The following is a 22265-nucleotide window of genomic DNA, read 5'->3' as shown; positions in this document are numbered from 1 at the left end:
TGCAGTATGCCTCTCTTATAGAAATTAATAGAATACAAGATCAGAGAAAATAGGGTAAACCTGAAGTTAAACCTTAAATATCCATTTAAATGCATTTATTTCTTTATTATTTTTTTAAAGAACAACATTAAGTGTTTTTTCTCATCCTTGAACTTGTCCATAATACGTACAAAAATTAAAAATAAAATGTTACGGTTATGTGACAACAATCTAGCGTACTAACGTTTTAAAGTGCTGCATACTGCTTACTGTTTCACATATTATGTGTTCGTTAGAAAATAGCAGTATGCATACTTAGTGTGCAGTATTTAGTAAGGAGTATGCTAGGATTACATTCTGAAAAAGGGACTTAAAGTGGCATTAAAACCTAGTTTTAAAAACATTTAGTGTTTTTCTCACCCTTGAACTGATCTGTAATAAGTACAAAAATTATAAATGTCAAATAAAAAGTATTTTTTAATAATGATGACTGACTCATGTTGAGTACATGTGACAACAGTGTAGCATAATACTGTTGCATACTGCATACTGCTTCACATATTTTTAGCAGTATGCCTATGTAGTGTGCAGTATTCAGTAAGTACTGTAGTATGCATGGATTGTATAATGTGACATTAAAACCCGGTTTTAGTGTTTTTCTCACCCTTGAAAGGGTGTATAGGATTGTGTTCTGAACAAAGTAACCTAAAGTGAGATTAAAACCCCACATTGCTTTCTCGCCCTAAAACTGGTCCATACTAAGTACAAAAAATTAATATTTCAATAATGATGACTGGATGCTATTCTCATACTGAGGTCTTGTACTGTTTTTACTGTTACTTCTCAGAAAATAGCAGTATGCATACTTAGTGTGCAGTATTCAGTAAGTAATATAGTAGGGTTTTGTTCTGAAAAGTGACCTAAAATGACATTAGTTGCTTTTCCAACCCTTGAAAGTGTGCACAGGATTGTGTTCTGAACCAAGTAACCTAAAGTGACATTAAAACCCCACATTGTTTTCTCGCCCTAAAACTGGTCCATACTAAGTACAAAATAATAAAAATGCAAAATAAAAACAAACATATTTTAATAATGATGCCTGGATGTTATTCTCATATTGAGGTCATGTACTGCTTCACATGTTATTTGTCAGAAAATAGCAGTATGCATACTTAGCGTGCAGTATTCAGTTAGTAATATAGTAGGGTTTTCGTTCTGAAAAGTGACCTAAAATGACATTAGTTGCTTTTCCAACCCTTGAAAGTGTGCACAGGAATGTGTTCTGAACAAAGTAACCTAAAGTGACATTAAAACCAAATTTGTTTTTCTCACCCTAGACTAGAACTGGTCCATACTAATTACAAAAATTTAAAACGCAAAATAAAAACAAACATATTTCAATAATGATAACCGGATGCTATTCTCATATTGAGGTCATGTACTGTTTCACATGTTATTTTTAGAAAATAGCAGTATGCATACTTAGTGCGGAATATTTAGCACGTAGTATGCAAGGATTGCATTATTAAGTGACATTAAAACCCAGTTTTAGTGTTTTTTTCACTCTTAAAAAAAAGATCTGTAGTACGTAGAATTCAGAATTTTGACTTGAACTCATCAGATGTGATCAAGAAGTTTTGAAACTGCCGAAGATGAGCAAGCGGCCTACATTCACGTCAGCTACACGCACTACAGACATGACACACTTAAGAGTAATTATCATCACGAATGTAATGAGTCCGATCCCACTGAGAGCACCCTTTCAGTCAAAACTGCTGCGCTCATCAAGCCTCGTAATGTTTCCTCACATCAAACGAGGTGACAGTCCTGAAGAAATCAAAACTGAGCCTGTTAGCGTTTCTCTTTTGTTCGCCGGAGATCAAACGCTCAGAGTTCGCCTACAACAGACTATTTACAGCACGGACTCTTCCACGGCCACATGAGAGAAAGAGAGAGCTGGAAAGCCCATGCCAACATCTGCAAATATTTAAGAGCTCGTCCTGCGTCGCAGCGCAGTGCTGGCATCCCTCCTCGCGCGCTTCTGCTTGTATTTTAGTCTTATTGGTTTCAAGGGAGGATTTCTGCAGCATTCGAGCCATTTTCTCTTCAAGCTGAAGCATCCTTCATATTTCATTAGCGAGAATCACAATAACAGCATCTCTGATCTACACGAATGACACCGGGCTGATATAAGGAAACTAATAACTGTGATGTAAGCTATTAAGAAGACAAATAGCATTAACATATATACAGCCGGACAAATACTTGAAGATTTGATGTTTATTTTTGTTTACACATTTTTGCATTTTAATCTGGACTAAATAATGCCAGACCAGAAAACATATTAGCTGAAAATGTTTGAATCATTTTTTAATTCTTTGCTTCTGTTATTTTTATGCATGTTTTGTGATTATTTTTTGATATTTTAAAATATAAATGTATATATCAACTATAGAATTTAACTTGCTTGATTTTTTATTTATTTATTTTTTTGCACTTTAATGTTTGTTTACTTTATACATTTTATTGTATTTTTAATTGCATGTAGATGCATGTTCTTTTTGTTTTTTGAAAACATTTTTAAACTTTTTAAATAAATATAATGTTAATATGAACGTGCAAACATATTACTTTTAGCACCGACTTGATGTAAAGTTAAAATGAAATGAAAAACGAATTGACATTGGACTAAATAAAATCAAGTCTTTGTGGCATAATATTCCCCTCAAAATATTCTAAATGTAATTAAAGACAGTCAATTTAAGTAATATTTACACATTTAAATATATTTAAAACAACAAAATATGCATGATATTAGCTGATCAAAAATTAGATGTAATAAATAAAAGTGTGTTTTTATATTTGTTACCATGGAGCACAAAAGCAGTCATAAGTATCACAGGTATATTTGTAGCAATAGACAACAATACATTGTATGGATCACAATTATTAATTTTTCTTTTATGACAAAAATCATTAGGATATTAAGTAAAGATCATGTTCCATGAAGATATTTAGCAAATTACTTACCATAAATATACCAAAACTTAATTTTTGATTAGTAATATGCATTGCCTAAGAACTTCATTTGAACAACTTTAAAGATGATTTTCTCAATATTTAGATTTTTTTGCTCCCTCAGATTCCGATTTTCAAAATAGTTGTATCTCAGACAAATATTGTCCTCCTAACAAACCACACATCAATGGAGAGATTATTTATTCAGCTTTCAGATGATGCATGAATCTCAACTTTAATATAACTTTAAGAAAACACGTTTGTTTATCTTTCAGCCTGATATTGTAATGTAATCCAGCAGCGTGATGATAATGTTGATGCATGTTCTCTTTCAGGTCAGGCTGACGCTCGTGTGATGGACAGCACGCCGCATTATGACTCTGTGTCGCACCTGCTCAGCCCGATTCACCCTCAACAATGCAACGGATCCGTCAGCTCGTACCATTTAGACTCCGTTCACCGCGACATGTCGCCCGTCTGCTGGTCACCCGGAGAACACGAGTCACACGAGGGCAAAGGTCAACTAGTAGAGCTTGTTAATTCATTTTTTTGATTGTTTTATAATCTGTCCTGGGGTGCAGTTATAATCAGAGAATGGTTTTTCATTAAAATTTCAGTCAAAATTTAGATATAAAAGGTCATTTTAGAAAGAAATAAGTTGATTGGAAGGGGCGTGTCTTTTGTGAGACTTCAATGTAAACACCCACTACTATGATTGGCTGACATCTTTGCATATGAACATGAGCATTACATTTCTCTCTCAAAAAACTTTTACTGCAATTTTACTCATAACAACTTCTCATATGTGTAAATTAGTGTGTGTTTTCTCATTAAAAACAGGTCAAAGATTTAGATATAAATGGTCATTTTAGAAAGACATGGTTGATTGGAAGGGGCGTGTCTTCTGTGAGACTTCAGTTTAAAAAATGCCCACTGCTATGATTGGCTGACATCTTTGCATATGAAATGAGCATTTTTCAAACTTTTTACTGCAATTTTTACTATAAAAACTTCTCTCATGTGTTGTAAATTAGTGTGTGTTTTCCAAACTCATTAAAAAACAGTCAAAATTTAGATACAAATGGTCATTTTGGAAAAAAAAGGTTGACTGGAAGGGGCGTGTCTTCTGTGAGGACTTCAGTGTAAACTCCCACTGCTATGATTGGCTGAGATCTTTGCATATGAAATGAGCATTACATTTCTCTCTCGGGGAAACTTTTACTGCAATTTTACTATAACAACTCCTCATATGTGTAAATTAGTGTGTGTTTTCTCATTAAAAACACTCAAAATTTAGATATAAATGTTCATTTGGAAAAAAAAAAACACGGTTGGACTGGTGAAGGGGCGTGTCTGTGTGAGACTCAGTGTAAACGCCCACTGCTGTGATTGGCTGACATCTTTGCATATGAAATGACCAATTACTACATTTCTCTCTCTCAAACCTTTAACTGCAATTTTTACTATAATACAACTCCTCATTATGTGGTAAATTAGTGTGTTTTCCTCATTAAAAACACTCAAAATGAGATTTTAAAATGTATACACTTTAAAAAAAAAGGTTAAGGTTACTGGAGAGGCGATATGCTCCCTTGCGAGCACTTCGATTGGAAGGGGCGTGTCTTTTGTCCTAGACTTCAGTGTAAACGCCCATTCTATGATCCCTGAAAGTATGTGGCTGCCTTGAACATTTGCATATGAATTTATCTCACCGGCTTCTCTTACTATCATGTACCTATAACAAACATTCTCACCTTTGTAGAAATTTAAACATCAAGATTACAATTTCAGATATAGACAGTCAATTATGCCACTGGCATGGCTCACTACATTAATTTACAGTCACAGGATTTAATATAAATGGGGGCCGTGCATTTGTGTGGCGGAAGAAAGAGGGTGGGGATTGGGCAGAGGAAGGGCGGGGTCTTTTGTGAGACTTCAATGTAAACGCCCACGGCTATGATTGGCTGACATCTTTGCATATGAAATGACATTACATTTCTCTCTCAAAAACTTTTACTACTGCAATTTTACTATCAAAACAACTCCTCATATGTGTAAATTAGTGTGTTTTCTCATTAAAAAACAGTCCAAAATTTAGATATAAAATGTCATTTTAGAAAGACAATGTTGAGTGGGAAAGGGGCGTGTCTTTGTGAGACTTCGTGTTGTAAACGCCCACTGCTATGAGTGGCTGACATCTTTGCATATCAAATTCGAGCATTTTACATGTGATTTCTCTCTCAAAACAAAAAAAAAAAATGTTTTAGTTGTTACTATAATTACTTCTCTATTGCGTAAATGAGTGTATATTTTGTTAACGAAAAACTATGTGAGACAAATGTTTTGTGCACTAGATGTTGGTTCCCCGATGACGATTAGGACACAACAATTTTAGGTCAATACACGATAACGCTGACTATATAAACATGCAATCTTAACTTACAGTAAAGACGTAAAACTAAAATGTATTCAAAAAATTATTTGTTTCAATCATTTTTTAAACAATTTCTTTGAAAATTGAATTTGAGGTAATAAGGTACGAGGGAAAAAAAAAACACACACACACACGTGGATTACTTCGACATTGACTATTGATTTGTGTTTACAAGGTGAAGAGTGCAATACCTGAAATGCAAAAGTATTTTCTCAAATGGACTACAACTTTAAGATTATAATATTGATGATCATTAAAGACATTATAATCATGATGATTAAAATGTGATTGAGATTTCATTGACTCAACATTCGTCGACTAAATTTACTAAACAAAACAGACAAGGTATTCACTAAATATGATAACTAAAATTGTACATCTGAGTAAGACTAAGAGCCTCGTTAAAATTAAAGTGGGTTCCAAAATTAACACACTAGTTTAAATATCAACACACAGAACATGTTGATTCTCCATTTCTACCTGACCACCTTTAAAGAAAAGAAATTGATTCATCTGAAATGCAATTATCATTTGTCATTCCTTTCCTCAGCGTTCTATCAACTTTCATCACCAACGTTTATTAAAAGTTATATAAAATGTCTAGGAAAAAATGTTCTTTAAAGTAATGTTTATGAATGCTCTTGAACCATTTATACTAAATTTGTTGATATACGTTCTGATAAATAACATGAGAGAATTTCTAGAACAACATTTATGATAGAAAATCCTAAGTTTATTTGTACTTTAATGTTCTAAGAAATTTTAACAATCATGTTAAGAAATCAGAACTGGTTTTCTTTACCTCCATTTCATGAGAAATTTTTTTAAAATCTTATCCAAAATTTGTAATTATGTAAATCGTTGGTAAAAATACATGTCAGTGCAACTTTTTTAAAAAATGTTTCTGTAAACTATTTAAATGATGTACAATCACGACAAGACATTCTTAGCAAGTTCTTAGAACATTTAAAAAAAAGCCAATATTATTTAAATAGAGGCGTAAATTAAACCTTAGTAGAAATGTTGTAAGAAAAATGTGACATTTTGTAACATTTAAATACCATTAGGAACACATTAGGACATTTAATACAGCTTGTTAGAATCATTAAAAAAGTAATGTTAATATAGATATATATATATTCTATACTATATATATTTTATATCTACTTATATATATATTATACTAATATATATCTATTTGGGTAAAATACACATGTTGCAACTTTTTAACATTGTATTGAATTGAATTACCCCAACGATGACGCCTTGAGAACGATATGAGTATCCCAGCAAAGTGAAAAAAAGGTTAATTGTTTTGAAATTTGACTGTTTATTTATTGCAAGATGAATTCCGACAACCAAAAGTTATCCACCGGAATCTCTTTGTGCAGCCGGTGGAGAAAAAACCTTTAAATACTGACAACCGTTGCAGACGTTGTCCCATAACGGCCAGCGGACGTATAGGCGTGATATAATATAAGTCTCTGCAGAACACATGAAGTTCAAAAAACAGGACCGTGAACATTGGTGGAGGAGACAGGCTTGTCCTCTGTGTGTGCTACAGACGCGCCGTTACGCGGCTCCCAAGAATGTGCAGCGACACCTTTTACCCTCCATTTACAAGACTCATCACGACAAGGTGCAGACATTTCAAATGCACTGTGCGTACGGTAACCACACCCAAACAGACGCAGTTCATGATCACGATTCCACGTCTCTCCAGCTGACGCCAGTTCTTGAGCCCGGTCTGGAGAACAGAAAGTGCTAAGTGCAATCAGTTGTGGAAAGGGCCTTTAAATACATACATCACCTCAAAGAGCCGCTGCGCATGTCAAGCGGTAAGAGACTCGAGACTCGTCACTTCAAGCGGATTCAAACCATTTAAATAACTGCAAAAGGCAGCTCACCAAGAAATGCACGTCATAATTTACCCCACCATCTATATTGGCATCGGAGAACAGAAAGTTCAAGTGCCTGTTGGATTGCTTTAAATGCCGTGCTGAGATTTTATTTAGGCAGCGGTAATAGCACATTTATCTGCTAACGTCTCTTTATTGTAATGAAACACATATGTGACCCTGAAGCACCCAAACCCGTCCTTCAAGGTACCCCACATTATTTCCTGAAGCTGAATGAAATTAAAGCCTGTTAGAATTTCTCTCCACGTGATGTATGGTTTGTTAGGAGGATATACATTTGTCTGAGATACAAACTATTTTGAAATCTGGAATCTGAGGGAGCAAAAAATCTAACAGTTGTCTGAAAAACTTGCATAAATACTTTCCATTAAAGTTTGTTCAAATGAGATACAACTATTTCTTAGGGACAAAAAAATCTAAATGCATATTGTTCAAATGAATCACTAATCGAAAAATAAGTTTTGATAGATTTTACAGTAGGAAATTTAACAAAATATCTTCATGGAACTTTGATCTTTACTTAATATCCTAATGATGGACTGTTTTGTGCTTCAGGGTCACATATAGTATGTAAACATAAACTTTTATTTTGAATGCGATTAATCTTTTTGCAATACAATTAAAAAAAATAAACATATATACGTGTGTGTGTGTGTATTTATATATACCTAATAAATATTCAAAGTGCACAAACATAAAGTATGTAAACATAAAAATGTGTCTATTAAAAAAGAATACTATTAATCCAAACCAATCTATTTCAAACCCCACTTATACCACAATTCTATTAAACTACAATAATAATAATCCAAAACAAACATTTTTTCAAAACAAATACATTTTTTTAATATATACATGTGTGTATTTATATATACCTAATAAATATACACGCACATAAAGTATGTATGTAAACATAAACTTTTATGTTGAATGTGATTAATCGCGATTAATCGTTTTGCAATACAAATATATATTTTTAAATATATACATATATGTGTGTTTATTTATATATACCTAATAAATATACACAGTACACAGACATATAGTATGTAAACATAAACTTCTGATAAAAGTATGCGATTAATCGCAATTATTCGTTTTGCAGCCCTAATTATGTCACATTTCTGTCTTTCTCCTGTGCAGGTGAGAAGCCGTACGAATGCTCGAACTGTAAGAAGCGCTTCAGTCACTCGGGCTCTTACAGCTCACACCTCAGCAGTAAGAAGTGTCTAAGCGGCGGCGGCGCGACAGGTAACATCGCTCATTATAACGCCCATCCCACGTACCTCTTCCCCTCGCCCACGTCGCCCCCTGCTGTCAGCGGGAGAAAGGGCTCTCGGTTCCCACCCGAGTCGTCCGTTCCCGTCCTGAGCCGTTCGTGGGACCCCGCGGAGGATCTGGCTCTGAGGACGGGTGTGTTTAAGGGCACAACGCTTCTGCCGCTGCTACAGACGCGCAGCAAATTTGAGCATCTGCTGCAGGAGATGCTGCGGAGGGAGGTGAGAGATGAGAAACAAGCGAAAACTGAAAACTTCTCTCGGCTGTACGATGCCCAAACGTCGCCCACAACCAATCACCCGCCTTATAGAGAGCTGTCGTCGCCACAGCGGGCGTCTTGGCATTCTGTGCCGCAGCAGATCCTCGTGCCTTTACCGACACCCGCGCAGCTGGATAACCGCTGGCCGAGTGAAGAAAGCGCAAGTCCGAGAAAACCCACGTCACCTGCTTTACCCGAACGCCAGCATCCGATTGGCTCACGCTTTGGCTCTCCTCCCGGCTTGGACCTGTCAATCAACACGTCGCCACGGCAACCAAACCACATCCAGAACGAACCTTTAGACTTGTCTATTCCTAAAGTGCATTCGGTTGCGCTGCGGAATCCGGCGTGTAACGGCAACTCAACACATCACGAGGGCGTGTTTAAGAGACTGACTCCACCCTCCCAGCAGCAGGTGGGCGGGGCCTATGCAGCATCGCCACTGTTCAGCAGCACGGTGTTCGGCAGCTTCCCGCTCTTCAATCACATGATCCCCCCCGGTTTGGGACACAACGGTCTGACATCACTTCCTCTCACACCACCTGCGTCCAGTCCGGGCTTCCTGTCTCCTGTGGCGTATATGATGGAGGCGGAGTCAGAGTCGATGCTGAAAAGAATACAACACGAAAGACATTCGATCATGGTAAGAGCAAACACACTCGAAATAAAGGCTACTGGAAAATAAATATGAATTATATGTATAATAATTTTTTTTATTTTTTATAACAAAAATTTGTTATGTGTAATAAAATATAAAAATAAAAACATGATATACATTAGAACATAATTGTATGGTAAATATGTGAAAGAAAATATATAAAAAAAGATTTTATTAATTACAAAGTAATTCAAAATATTTGTAATATTATATAAAAATACAATATGGTGTGTATTATAACAAAAAACTATTCTGAATGTGTATGGTAAAATGTGAGAAAATAAAAAGATGATATTCATTATAACAAAAATGTATTCTAAATATCTATAATAAAAATAATATATTTATTATAAAAAAAAAAATTTCATAAAAACATAAAAATTATAAAAATAATTTTCATTATAAAAAAAAAATATAAAAAATATGTATAACAAAATAAAAATAAAATAAATATTATATAATGATAATCATTATAACAAAAGTTTTTTTTCTAAATAGGTATAATAAAATATACAAATATTATATTTATTATAATAAAAACGTTTTCTAAATATATGCAATAAAATATAAAAATGCAATTATGATATTCATTATAACAAAATTGTGTTCTGAATATGATGAATACAAATGTAAAAATAGAAAATTATATTCATTTTAACAAAAATTTATTATAAATATGTGAATGAAAATACAAAAATAAAAATATGGTTTTCATTATTACAAAAAAAAAATTCAAAATAAATACAAAAAAAAAAAAAATAAATAAAAAATACAAAATACAAAAAAAAAAATGTATTCTACATGTCTGATAATATATAAAAATATGATATTCATTATAAAAAAAAAATGTATTCTACTGTAAATATTTATTATATTAAAGATTTATTCTAAATATGTATAATAAAATCTAAAAATACAATTAATGTGATAAACAACAAAAAGACCAATGTAACACCTTGACAAGCAGTTTCCTGTCCTGTGTAGATATATTTCCTGTTGAAACAGGAAGTTGGGGTGGAACATTTTGTCATTATTACCTTTTTTTTTCCAATACTCAGTACCAGTAGCCATTGGTTTATATATAGTCGCATTAAGCAGATTAGATCCAGAGGATAACATAGTTTAGTGTATCTGCTAAAAGTTACATTTAACTTCGTTTTGACTCAAAAAAGTTATTGTAACTAAAAGCCATAAAAAAGTTTGTATTCATGGCTGATGATCTCAACACCAGTTGTTTAAAACCTTTCAGTAAATTAGCAAAGGCCAATAGTTACAAAATAGAATAATTTGAATAATTTCTATTTTGTTTATTAATGTAATATTCAGCGTTAATCTTCAATCTTCTTTGTAAATGCTAGTACTTAGTAAGCAAATTAAATTATATTAGAATGAGAAAGATCGATTTTACACTCTTAGTCATAAAAGCAGAATATGAAAGGTTTACTATATATACACACACGCATATAATGCAAGAGCACCTCATATTGCACCAGCTGCACTGACATCCATGTGAAGGTGAATGATTTCCTCTGCTTGAGCAGTAAACAAACACGCCACGCTCAGGGAAATTCCCTGCACTTGATGTCAAAGGGCAGCGAGTGCACAAGCCTGCACACTCATATCTCAGCATCTCACCGTTACACTGCCGTCATACTCAAGAATATTTAGAAAACGGTAGTCATAGTCATGCATTTGCTTCACAAAAATCAAATACACTAATACATGTGAGTCTCTCTTAAATGCACTGTCAAATTTCTAGATAAAAACATCTGGTGAATGAAAATATGCAGTATACAACTGTGTGATTAAAATGCTGGGTTAAAATAGCAAATGCTATTTGGCAGAATTATGACCACATAAATGAAACTGCAATAACTAAATAAGTGCATTTAGCTATTAACTGAATTTGCAATGTGCAATATTTAATATTTAATTAATTGCATGTAATAATACTTTATATAATAATGAACTGCAAAAGAAAAAGATTAAGAAAGGTGAAAATATTAAACTGTGTTTTGAAATATACCCCATATTCCCTAACACACTCATATTCATATAACAATACATTTTATTTATAAAGCACTTTACATTATAAAGAAAATCTCAAAGTACTACAAAAGAGTCAAAATGACAATAAAGCAATTAGACAATTAAGAAATTAAGTTAAAATCAGCTGCCAACTAAAATTAACAAAAAATGTAAACACTGTAAGAAACTGAAACATTGAAAATCTTTTTAAGCTACATGATTTCTCAGCATCATGAAGGGTGAGTGTGAGACGGAGTCTGGCTATATTCCTGAGGTGGTGAAAAGATGTTTTAATGGTCCAGACAAGCAGTGTTTGTGGGTATAGTTTGTTGATAATGATGACGATGATGATGATGATGATGAGTTGAGTATCAGTTTTTATGTATAATTGTGTATCATCAGTGTAACAGTGGAAAGAAATTCCCAAGCAACTGATGACTTTGCCGAGGGGGAGCATGTAAAAAATGAATAAGATAGGTCCGAGAACTGAGCCCTGTGGAACCCCGCAACCAACGGCATGTAATCGGGACTTTGAGCTTCCCATGGCCACAAATTCAGATCTGTCTGTGAGGTATGACTCAAACCAGTCAAAGACAGTGTTATTAAGAATTAATAGAGTGGTGTAGCCGGTTGAGAAGTATACCGTGATCAGTGGTGTCGAGCGCTGCAGAAAGGTGATGGTGAACCAGCATCAGCTGTCATCAGCAGGTCATTTGTGACTCTCACTAAGGCTGTTTCCGTGCTGTGGGCAGAACGGAAGCCAGACTGAAACTTTAAAAAAATGTTGTTGTGTTTATGGTGGTCCTGAAGGTGCCTGGCAACTACTTTCTCCAAAATCTTAGAAAGAAATGGCAGGTTGGATATGGGCCTATAAAAAGAAAGAAAATATGTACGATCTTGATTTTTAAGTTAATGTTTGTGTTTTTGTGTGAAATACTGATAAAATAGCTAATAATAACTAATATTTCCTTCTTCTCTCTGGGCAGGCTGAAGCACTGAATCGTGGCGGTCTGGAGTATCTGTGTCTGATGGATGATGGGATGGATGGAGAGATCGTTCCTGGGAGGAAGAGACTGAAGAAGACGGAGGAAGGACTGTACGCCTGTGACATCTGCGATAAAACCTTCCAGAAGAGCAGCTCTCTGCTGCGCCATAAATATGAGCACACAGGTACAGCACAGCCTTTACTACACTTACTCAACATGAGTCCATTTAATTATAACAGTTTACATCAAATATACGTGTGTGTGTGTGTGTGTGTGTGTGTGTGTGTTCGTGAACTATTGTATTCATCCTTTTATTTATATTTTCATTTATTATATTTATTATTCTTTGTTATATATAAATGTTATATATTTGTTAAATATAAATGTTTAATTACTATTATTATAATATTATTTATAAATATTACATATATTTGTTTGTGTGTGTGTGTGTGTGTGTTTGTATATATACATACACAAATAAAAGTAATTCACTTAATTAAAATTAATTTTTTAAATATTAAAAATTATCACACACACATACATACATACATATATATATATATATATATATATATATATATATATATAATATATATATATATATATATATATATATATATATAAACTTGAAAATATATTTTACAAAATATAGTATTCTTAAGTGTTATATACTGTATAGACATAAAATAAATTAAAATAAAATAATTAAATTATTGAATAGTTTATATATAAAAGTATAGAACATCTTTTTTATCAGTTATTATATTTTTTATATTTAATATTTATTTATTAATATTATATATATATATTAATATTAATATTAATATTAATATATATATATATATATATATACACACACAAATAAAATTAGGAATTTATATATATATATATATATATTATATATATATATATATAATATATATATATATATATATATATATATAAAATTATGTATACAAACAGATATATTTTATGAAATGTATTTGTGTAGTGATGTTAAAAGTTATATACTTTATATACTTAAAATAAAAAATACAAATAAATGATAGATAGATAGATATCTATATTTTAAGTATAATTTAAAGACATTTTTTATTTATATTTTTATACACTATAATACACATTTTAGTATCTATAGTAATTTAGTAAATTTTATTTAGATAATACACATACATCTTGAACTTTAATTTTATATATATATATATATATATATATATATATATTTTTTTTATATATATATATATATATATATATATATATATATATATATATATATATATATATATATATATAATTAATATATGATTATATATAATTAATAATATATTAAAAAATCCTATATACAGAAAGGTATAGAGAGATACATGAGAAAAGCAGACAGAAGTGTAACTACTCTTTCTTCTGGCTCGCTGCAGGGAAGAGACCTCATGAGTGTCAGATCTGTAAGAAGGCGTTCAAACACAAGCATCATCTGATTGAACACAGCCGCCTGCACTCCGGAGAGAAGCCGTATCAGTGTGACAAGTGCGGCAAACGCTTCTCGCACTCGGGCTCGTACTCACAGCACATGAACCACCGCTACGCCTTCTGCAGCCGCGACAGCGACCCGGACATCAGCGAGCCACCCGCCGCTTACCTGAGCGACTCCAGCAGAGACGAGGAGGACGAGGAGGAGGAGGAGGAAGAGGAGAACGCTTACCGTGGAGGAGTGAGGACAGAGCAAACAGATGGAAAACCCACAGACGGAAGCCAGAAACAGCAGAGTCCTGATGGAGAGTGAGACCAGACCATACTGCAGTGTTTACCAAAGATGTGAAGCACATATTCACCACTGACGCGCCCTCTTTAGTGTTCAGACTGTGAACAAACACATCCCAGCGCTTTTAGGCCAAAGACAAGTCTGTGTCCCTGGAGCACAAAACCAGTCAAAAGCGTCCATTTATTTAAATTGAGATTTATGCATCATCTGAAAGCTGAATAAATAATCTCTCCATTGATGTGTGGTTTGTTAGGCGGACAATATTTGTCTGAGATACAACTATTTGAAAATCTGGAATCTGAGGGGAAAGCAAAAAATCTAAATATTGAGAAAATCATCTTTAAAGTTGTTCAAATGAAGTTCTTAGCAATGCATATTACTAATCAAAAATTAAGTTTTGATATATTTATGATAGGAAATTTACAAAATATCTTCATGGAACATGATCTTTACTTAATATCCTAATGATTTTTTTCATAAAAGAGAAATGTATAATTGTGACCCATACAATGTATTGTTGTCTATTGCTACAAATATACCTGTGCTACTGATGACTGCTTCTGTGCTGCAGGGACACATATACATGAAAATCACTGTGAGGCACAAACGAGTCAGAAACGTTAACAAATTAATACATAAAACTAGATAAATAGAAAACAAAACGTACTAAATAAACAAATAAATGCCAATGAATAATCTCAGAAAGCCTGCCAAAGTCATATTTCACATCAAAATAATAATAGAAATTACAAATAAAATGATATTTTGCATAAAGAAAATTATGCCTCTTTTAGGACCATTAGGATTTTTTTTTTTTGCACTGGCATTACATAAGAAAAAAATTAATAAATGAACAAAATAAAAAGCATATTATTGTAATGCATATATATATATACATCATGAAATTTGGACCACCTTTAATTTATGTTGATATAAAAAAAAACAAGTAAAAAATATGTAAAAAAATTAAATAAAAATGTAAATGTCATAATGCAGTAATCTGAAAAGGTTCTGAAAGAAGGCTTTATTTTCTTTATAAAATACTTTCTACCAAGAATGTCATATTTCACACCAAAATAATATATATATTATAATATAAATATATATATCTCGAAAGAAAGCTTTGTTTTTTTATACAGAATATAATTTACATTATACCAAGTATATGTGAATGTCATATTTCACACCAGAATAATAATAATAATAATAATAATAATAATAATAATAAATAAATAAATAAATTATATTTTGCATAAAGAAAATATGCTGTTTTTAGAACCACTGAGATTTTTCGCACTGGCATTAAATTGTCATTACTGTAAGGAAAGATAAATAAAGACAAATAAATTACAATTATATATTATATTTTTTATTATTATTATTATTAATTATTATAATAAATGTTTTTTTTTTTTTTAAGTGAAATATGACCTAGAGGTTTTCATGAATTTGATGCATTTTAAGAGCTCAGGAGCAGTTATTAACACGAGACAACCATATGTAGTGAAATATTAAACATTTCAACATAATAGCTATTAATATTTGCACAAACTCATGTTCATGATGCAATACAATCCATTCATAAAGTGTCCTTTCGAGAAACGAAGCCAGTCTAGCATGTGTTGCACTGAATACGAGCTTTATAATACTGCCAATTATGCAAATGTCTGCTCTTTAAACAAGCAGGAGTTTAATTAACAGAACGCAAACGGTGCTTTAAATCTGCTTTCACTCATTTAGTGCTTGACTTTTCTACTATTAACTCTCTGTAAACGTGAACGTCGCACCAAACTGTGCACTATTTTCACCAGTGTTATTTTTATACAAATTTTTAAGCTTTGTTAAAATGTTAATACATAATCTTTGTAATAAAGTTGTACATATTTTGGAAAATACAGACCCTGGAGTTTTTATTGTGCTTTTCATGCGCCAAAAAGCATTATTTTAGAGTGTTGAATCTCTCACTTTAATCATTCTGCTCTAAGACAAACACAATATTTGTAATGACTCTAAAATGCCGTTTCACGGTTATTATGAGGCTTCGTCCCAAAGATCATAAATCTAACAGCAGGAGCGCCATCAGTTTCCTTGAACTCAACTACTTTAAACTCAAATGACCTGAAACAAATTTGTGACTATATAAGTTGTGAGACTTTACCGTGGTGAGGCGGGGAAACACATTTACACTGTTGACTCAAATCTGCACTGATTTCAGGCCTCCACCTAAACAGTGCGGTTCACGTCAGAGAGGCTGCAAGCGGATGTTGTTTCACATTTTTAAATATATATAATGAGCTCTGGGTTCAGAGATGTTGCTCATCTGCATCTCTGAGTACAAGGCATGATGTTCCTACAGCATGAAACAACACAAACACCACTGAAGAAATGAAACATCGCCCAGTAAACTTGGTTTAATAACAATAACTCGTATATGGAACAAGGGATGATTCGTTTATAATTTAGTTGCTTGTTAATAATGTGTGTGAACCGTCTTATGAACCGATCCTGATGCCCGTCAGTTTAAAATAAAGTAATCACTATCATAATGTTTTCTCGATGATCCCAAAAATTAATTTTCTTTATGCAGAATATTTTTTTTTCTATTTTTTAGAACCTAAAATAATTATTTGTGTCAATAAATAAATATATTTTTAAATCTATAACAGTAATATCATAATAGTATCTTAATGAGCCTAAAAATGTATATTGTTTCATGCTAAATTATCATTATTATTACTGACAAAAAATATATAAATAAATAAAAACACGTCTGGATGCTTTGAGAATTTGTTGCAAAACTGTTTGATTGTCATTAAAATAATAATATAATGTTATCTTCATGATCTTAAAAAATAATTTTCTGCATGCAATATATATATATATATATATATATATCATATATATATATATATATAGTATATATATATATATATATATATATATACTTATTTTTCTTTTTTTTTTTTACTAAGATAATTATTCCTGCTGAACAAAGAGGAATTTTAATATGTGGAATGTTCGGATGCTTTATTTAATTGTTATTAAAATAATACCATGTTGTCTTCATATTAAAATTAATTTTCTTTATGCAAAATATAATTTCTGTTTTTTAAAACCTAAGAGAACTATTACTGTCAAAAAAATAAAATAAAAATAAAAAAATAAAAAACATAAAATGTCTGGGTGCTTTGAGAATTTAAAGCAAAAATGTGTTGAAATGTAGTTAAAATAATATCATACTGTTTTCCTAATTATCCTAAAAATTCATTTGATTTTTGCAAAAAAAAATTTTTTTGAACCTAAGAGAATTATTATCGTCAATCAATCAATCAACCAATAAAACACAAAATGTCTGGATGCTTTTGTCATTAAATAATATCAATGTTATCTTAATGATCCTAAAAAAATCTTTATGCAAAAAAAAAGATAAATATAATAAAAATAAATAAAATAAAAAATACACACAAACACACACACACACACCCACACACACACACACACACACACATATATATATTTTTTTTATTTTTTTATTTTTTTTTATGAGATCCACACATTTCTATATAACTGTCACTTCAGAATCAATCAAAAGCAGAAGCTCTTTCCGAACAGTTTTTCTGTTTTTATTGTCATTAATTCTGAAATACAGAATTTAAAGGGAGAAAATGCGAGTCACTCTGACTATGGATGTGGTCTGATGAACTGATGTTTTATGACTAGTCGTCTTCATCATAATAGACAGATTATGAAAAGGAAACATTCACACAAAACTGAGAGCTCTCATATTAAAATATAATATTTCATGAGTGTAGGAGAGTGTTCAGAAACACAGAGAACATGAGGAGAGTCAGACGATGAACCCGAATGAATCACGAAAGCCTGTTTCTCTCTAAAAGACTCGTTCACATACAAATGAAAAGTGAACTTTCATTTTCTCTCCATTTCTTCTGAAAGAACACAAAACCAGAAGTTTAGCCCGATATTCACACTTCAGCTTTATATACAACAACAGACAGCTCAGATACATGAAATCTGCAGCAAAGAGATCATTTCAGATGCATAAATTCTGTTTCTTCTTCCTTTTAGGAGTCACATTTGCTATCGTTTTGTGGAAAATAACTGCATGGAAATGTTTGACAGAAGGTTTGGAGTGACATGAAGGTGAGTAAATGACAAAATGATCATTTAGGCGCCTTATTTTGAGTCAGTAAACAGGCCGTGAAGGCTCATAATAATGCGTGCCTTCAGAAATGATGAAGAATAATATAACATCAGTCCTTTCTGTTCTGCTTCTCCCCTGGAAACCTTCTTTGTGGCCCCTCGTGGAATTGAAATAATAAGAAAATAAAAATGAATAAATATATAAAATCAAACATTAAAATCTGTGTACGCGTTCCCGGTTCTTGTTCCTCTGCCCGGCTTTTTTAGTCGAGAGCCAAAGCCACAGTCCATATAAAATTACCAAACCACGGCGTGGGGCGGGAGGGGATGCACATTTTTTAAACATATGCATTTTTAGTTCCTCTTTTGTTCTGTTATTAAAAGCAGAGTTTTGGAGAAATTGCAGCAGAGCTCCACCCGCACTGAGACTGGCACACACACACACACATGCATACACACACACACGCACGCCCACGCACACACACACACAGACACACTCACACATACATACACACACACATTCACACTCACACAGACACACCACACAAAGAAAAAACTCACACACACTCACATGCACACACACACACACACAACACACACTCACATGCACACACAGACACATGCACACACAGACACACACACACACACACACACTCACATGCACACACACACACACACACTCACATGCACACACAGACACACACTCACACACGCGCACTACACCACACACTCTCGCACGAGTGCTCACACACAACAACATCAAAAAACACACACTCACTCACATGCACACACCCTCACACACGCGCACACACACACTCACATGCACACACCCTCACACGCGCACACACATACACACTCACATGCTAAAACACTCGCACACACACACACACACACACACACACACACACACGCATCGGAACAATGGAAAGGGATTTTGGATCGCATTTTGGAGAGAATGCATCCAGTTTTATTTCTCAATTAAAAGGCGACTAAATGTTTGACCTGCGCTGATCTTTCTGATTATTGAGTGACACGTACGGCTTTATTTGACGACGTTTTGTTCTTTGTGTTCTTGTGCATTAAATCTGCAGGAGCTCTGAGCGGGGAATCATTTAGATAAAGAGTTAAAAGGCACTAGGGATGAAATCTGAAGAGTTGAAAGACGAATCACACACACACACACACAATCACACACACACACACACACACACACACACACACACACACACACACACACACACACACACTCACACACACACACAAATAAGTTTGAGTAAAATAACCCATCATGATTTTCAGGTCACTGGAAAACATCAAAAGAAAGAAGTTATATTTTTGCATAAAGATTATTATTAATTAAATTATAATTAATTATTATTACTGTTTTATAATTTGACTGTTATCTCTGTTGTACAATATCATAAAACCTTAGAACTTAAGGGAATTTTTACTGTAAAGAAAGTATCGATGCTTTGAGATTTTATGGTCAAGATGTGCTTAATTGTGATTAAAATAATCTCAATCATAATGTTAACTTAAAAACCTAAATATATATATCTTTCAAAAAATTAAAAATGTAAAATGTCTAGATGCTTTGAGACTATATATCAAAATTGTCTTACTGATCCTAAAACTTAATTTTTTATAATCAAATTACCTTATGATCCTACAATTTAAATGTTGAAGAAAAAGGTATTCTATTTTTTAGAACTTTTGTGAATTATTCCTGTTGAAGAAAAAGGTATTAAAAATTTAAATGTCTGGATGGTTCAAGAATGAAATGAAAAATGAGTTTAATTATGATTAAAATAATATTATACGGTTATCTTAACGCTCCCAAAAATAATTTTTCTTCATGCAAAATATAATTTCTATCTTTTAGAACTTAAAAAAATAAAAATAATAAAGTAAAACGCCTGGATGCTTTGAACATGTTTTAATTCTAATTAAAATAATATCTTTAAATTAAAATACTTTAACATAATATCACGCTGTCATCATAATAATCCTAAGAATTAATTTTCTTCATGCAAAATATCATAGAAATATTTTTAGAACTTAAAAACGGTCAAAATGTAATTTATGTTGAAAATGTGTTTAATTAAAAATAAAATAATATTATTATGTTATCTTAATGATCCTAAAAATTTATTTTCTTTATGCAAAATATTATTTTTTTTAAATACTATTATTATTTCTGACATCTGAGCTGAAATGTGAGCCGGTGGTGTTCTCATAAACGCCTCTCATGTCTCCGGTGAGTTTGTGGAGTCATGAAGCAGATCTGAGTCCCTCCGTCTCCAGACTCGTCCTCGTGTCCCAGTGCAGTCTGGGATTGTTTTAGTAAGATGCCGTCTGCTCGGCTCCGAAGATCTGCTGGTATTCGCTCAGCAGCAGCTCCACGGCCTGGTTCTGATACACCATGTTAATGGCCATGTTTCCGCTCTCGTTCTCGGGACGCATCAGCGTGGGGCCGAACACGATGCCGATGTTCTGCGTGGTCATGCGGTTGCTATCGGAGCACTCCATCACCCTGAACAGACACAGCGAAGGGTTAATGTCATCTAAAAACAGCATTTCCACCAAACCGCTGATCCAGCAGCCGCTCAAAACTTCCACGTTAAAAAAGGAAAGTAAAAGATAATCTAAGATACTCCCTCCAGATACACCAAACCAAAAAAAACAAAACCACACTAGAGAAGATCTTCATGCTCTTCATGTTCTCGAGCTTCGTTTAGTTCAACTTTGGCTTAGGTGTTTCTCCTCAGTAAAAATGAGTCACTAGTCACGAAGAGTACTTTTCTACTCTATCTTGTTTCAGAATCTACGAGGAAACCAACGATCAAATATCAAACACATAAAACTTAAAATTTAAAACATGATTTTTAAAATTTTCTCGGAACATTCAAAATATCACAGTTTTTTTTAAATGTTGCTTTTTGCAAACATGGAATGTTACATTTGAATGAACATTCTGAAACAAGTAACATTTAAAAAAATAACGTTTTTTAAACGTTTCAGAAATAAATCATTCCATGAGCAATGTATAAATACTGCTTTTGTGTGAATATTAGTAAATTAAAGACTGGGTGCACTCTTAAAAATAAAGGTGCTTAATAGCTTCTTCACAGCAATGCCAGAGAAGTGATGCCATGGTTCCACAAAGAAGCATCTCTTTCTCACCTTTTCATAATCTGAAGAACCTTCTTTCGCCACAAAGAAGCTTTTGTGAAGCAGAAATGTTCTTCAGATGTTAAAGGTTCTTTATGGAATCATTTAGACAAGAAAGTTCTTCTGTGGCATCACTGTGAAGCACCTTTATTTTTAAGAGTGTAACTTTGAATGAATGTTCTTTAACATTAGCAGAAGAACATTTGTTCATAACTTTAAGAGAACCCTGTCAGGAAGTTCTGGGTAGCGGTCTAATAACGTGAAAAACTTCTGCTCCAATTTATATATGAAACATGTTTAGAGGGTGCATAGATTCAGAAACGAAACTTATTTTAAATAAAGAAATCTGCACAGCAAAAAAAAAATAAAAATAAAAATTTGACTGCACAAAGAAAATAAAATAAAAAGTGCACGTTTCTTCATCTAAAAAAAAATATTATTAATTTTTTATTTTTAATTCATTTTTAATTAATTAATGAATTTATTTATTTATTTTTTGATGATGGAGTTGGTTTGTTAAACTTCCAAATGAGGGTTTTAATTGTCAATTAATCAGCCATTGTATAGTTAATGAACTATCCAGCTGATAGTGTCTAGACGTGTATAAATGTT

General features: G+C 32.6%; 2 protein-coding genes across 4 annotated transcripts in view; one reads left to right on the top strand and one right to left on the bottom strand.

The window, feature by feature from the left end:
• LOC109055042 (zinc finger E-box-binding homeobox 1-like) overlaps positions 1-14588 on the top strand; it is a 35568-nt gene extending 20980 nt beyond the window's left edge. For both annotated transcript variants that reach the window (XM_042726705.1, XM_042726706.1), the window contains exons 3-6: positions 3333-3515; positions 8497-9533; positions 12563-12746; positions 13978-14588. In XM_042726705.1, the coding sequence (XP_042582639.1) occupies positions 3333-3515; positions 8497-9533; positions 12563-12746; positions 13978-14342 (1769 nt within the window). In that variant the 3' untranslated portion in view covers positions 14343-14588. The remainder of the gene's footprint in view (positions 1-3332; positions 3516-8496; positions 9534-12562; positions 12747-13977) is intronic.
• A 6077-nt stretch (positions 14589-20665) lies between these two features.
• Positions 20666-22265, bottom strand: part of LOC109055045 (rho GTPase-activating protein 15-like) — a 37142-nt gene continuing 35542 nt past the window's right edge. For both annotated transcript variants that reach the window (XM_042726703.1, XM_042726702.1), the window contains one exon: positions 20666-21015. In XM_042726703.1, coding sequence (XP_042582637.1) covers positions 20823-21015 — 193 coding nt within the window. In that variant the 3' untranslated portion in view covers positions 20666-20822. The remainder of the gene's footprint in view (positions 21016-22265) is intronic.

Source organism: Cyprinus carpio, chromosome B6 (genome assembly GCF_018340385.1).
Source record: "Cyprinus carpio isolate SPL01 chromosome B6, ASM1834038v1, whole genome shotgun sequence".
NCBI lineage: Eukaryota > Metazoa > Chordata > Actinopteri > Cypriniformes > Cyprinidae > Cyprinus > Cyprinus carpio.
Note: the sequence above shows the minus strand (reverse complement) of the source record. Positions and strands in the feature narration are given on the sequence as shown.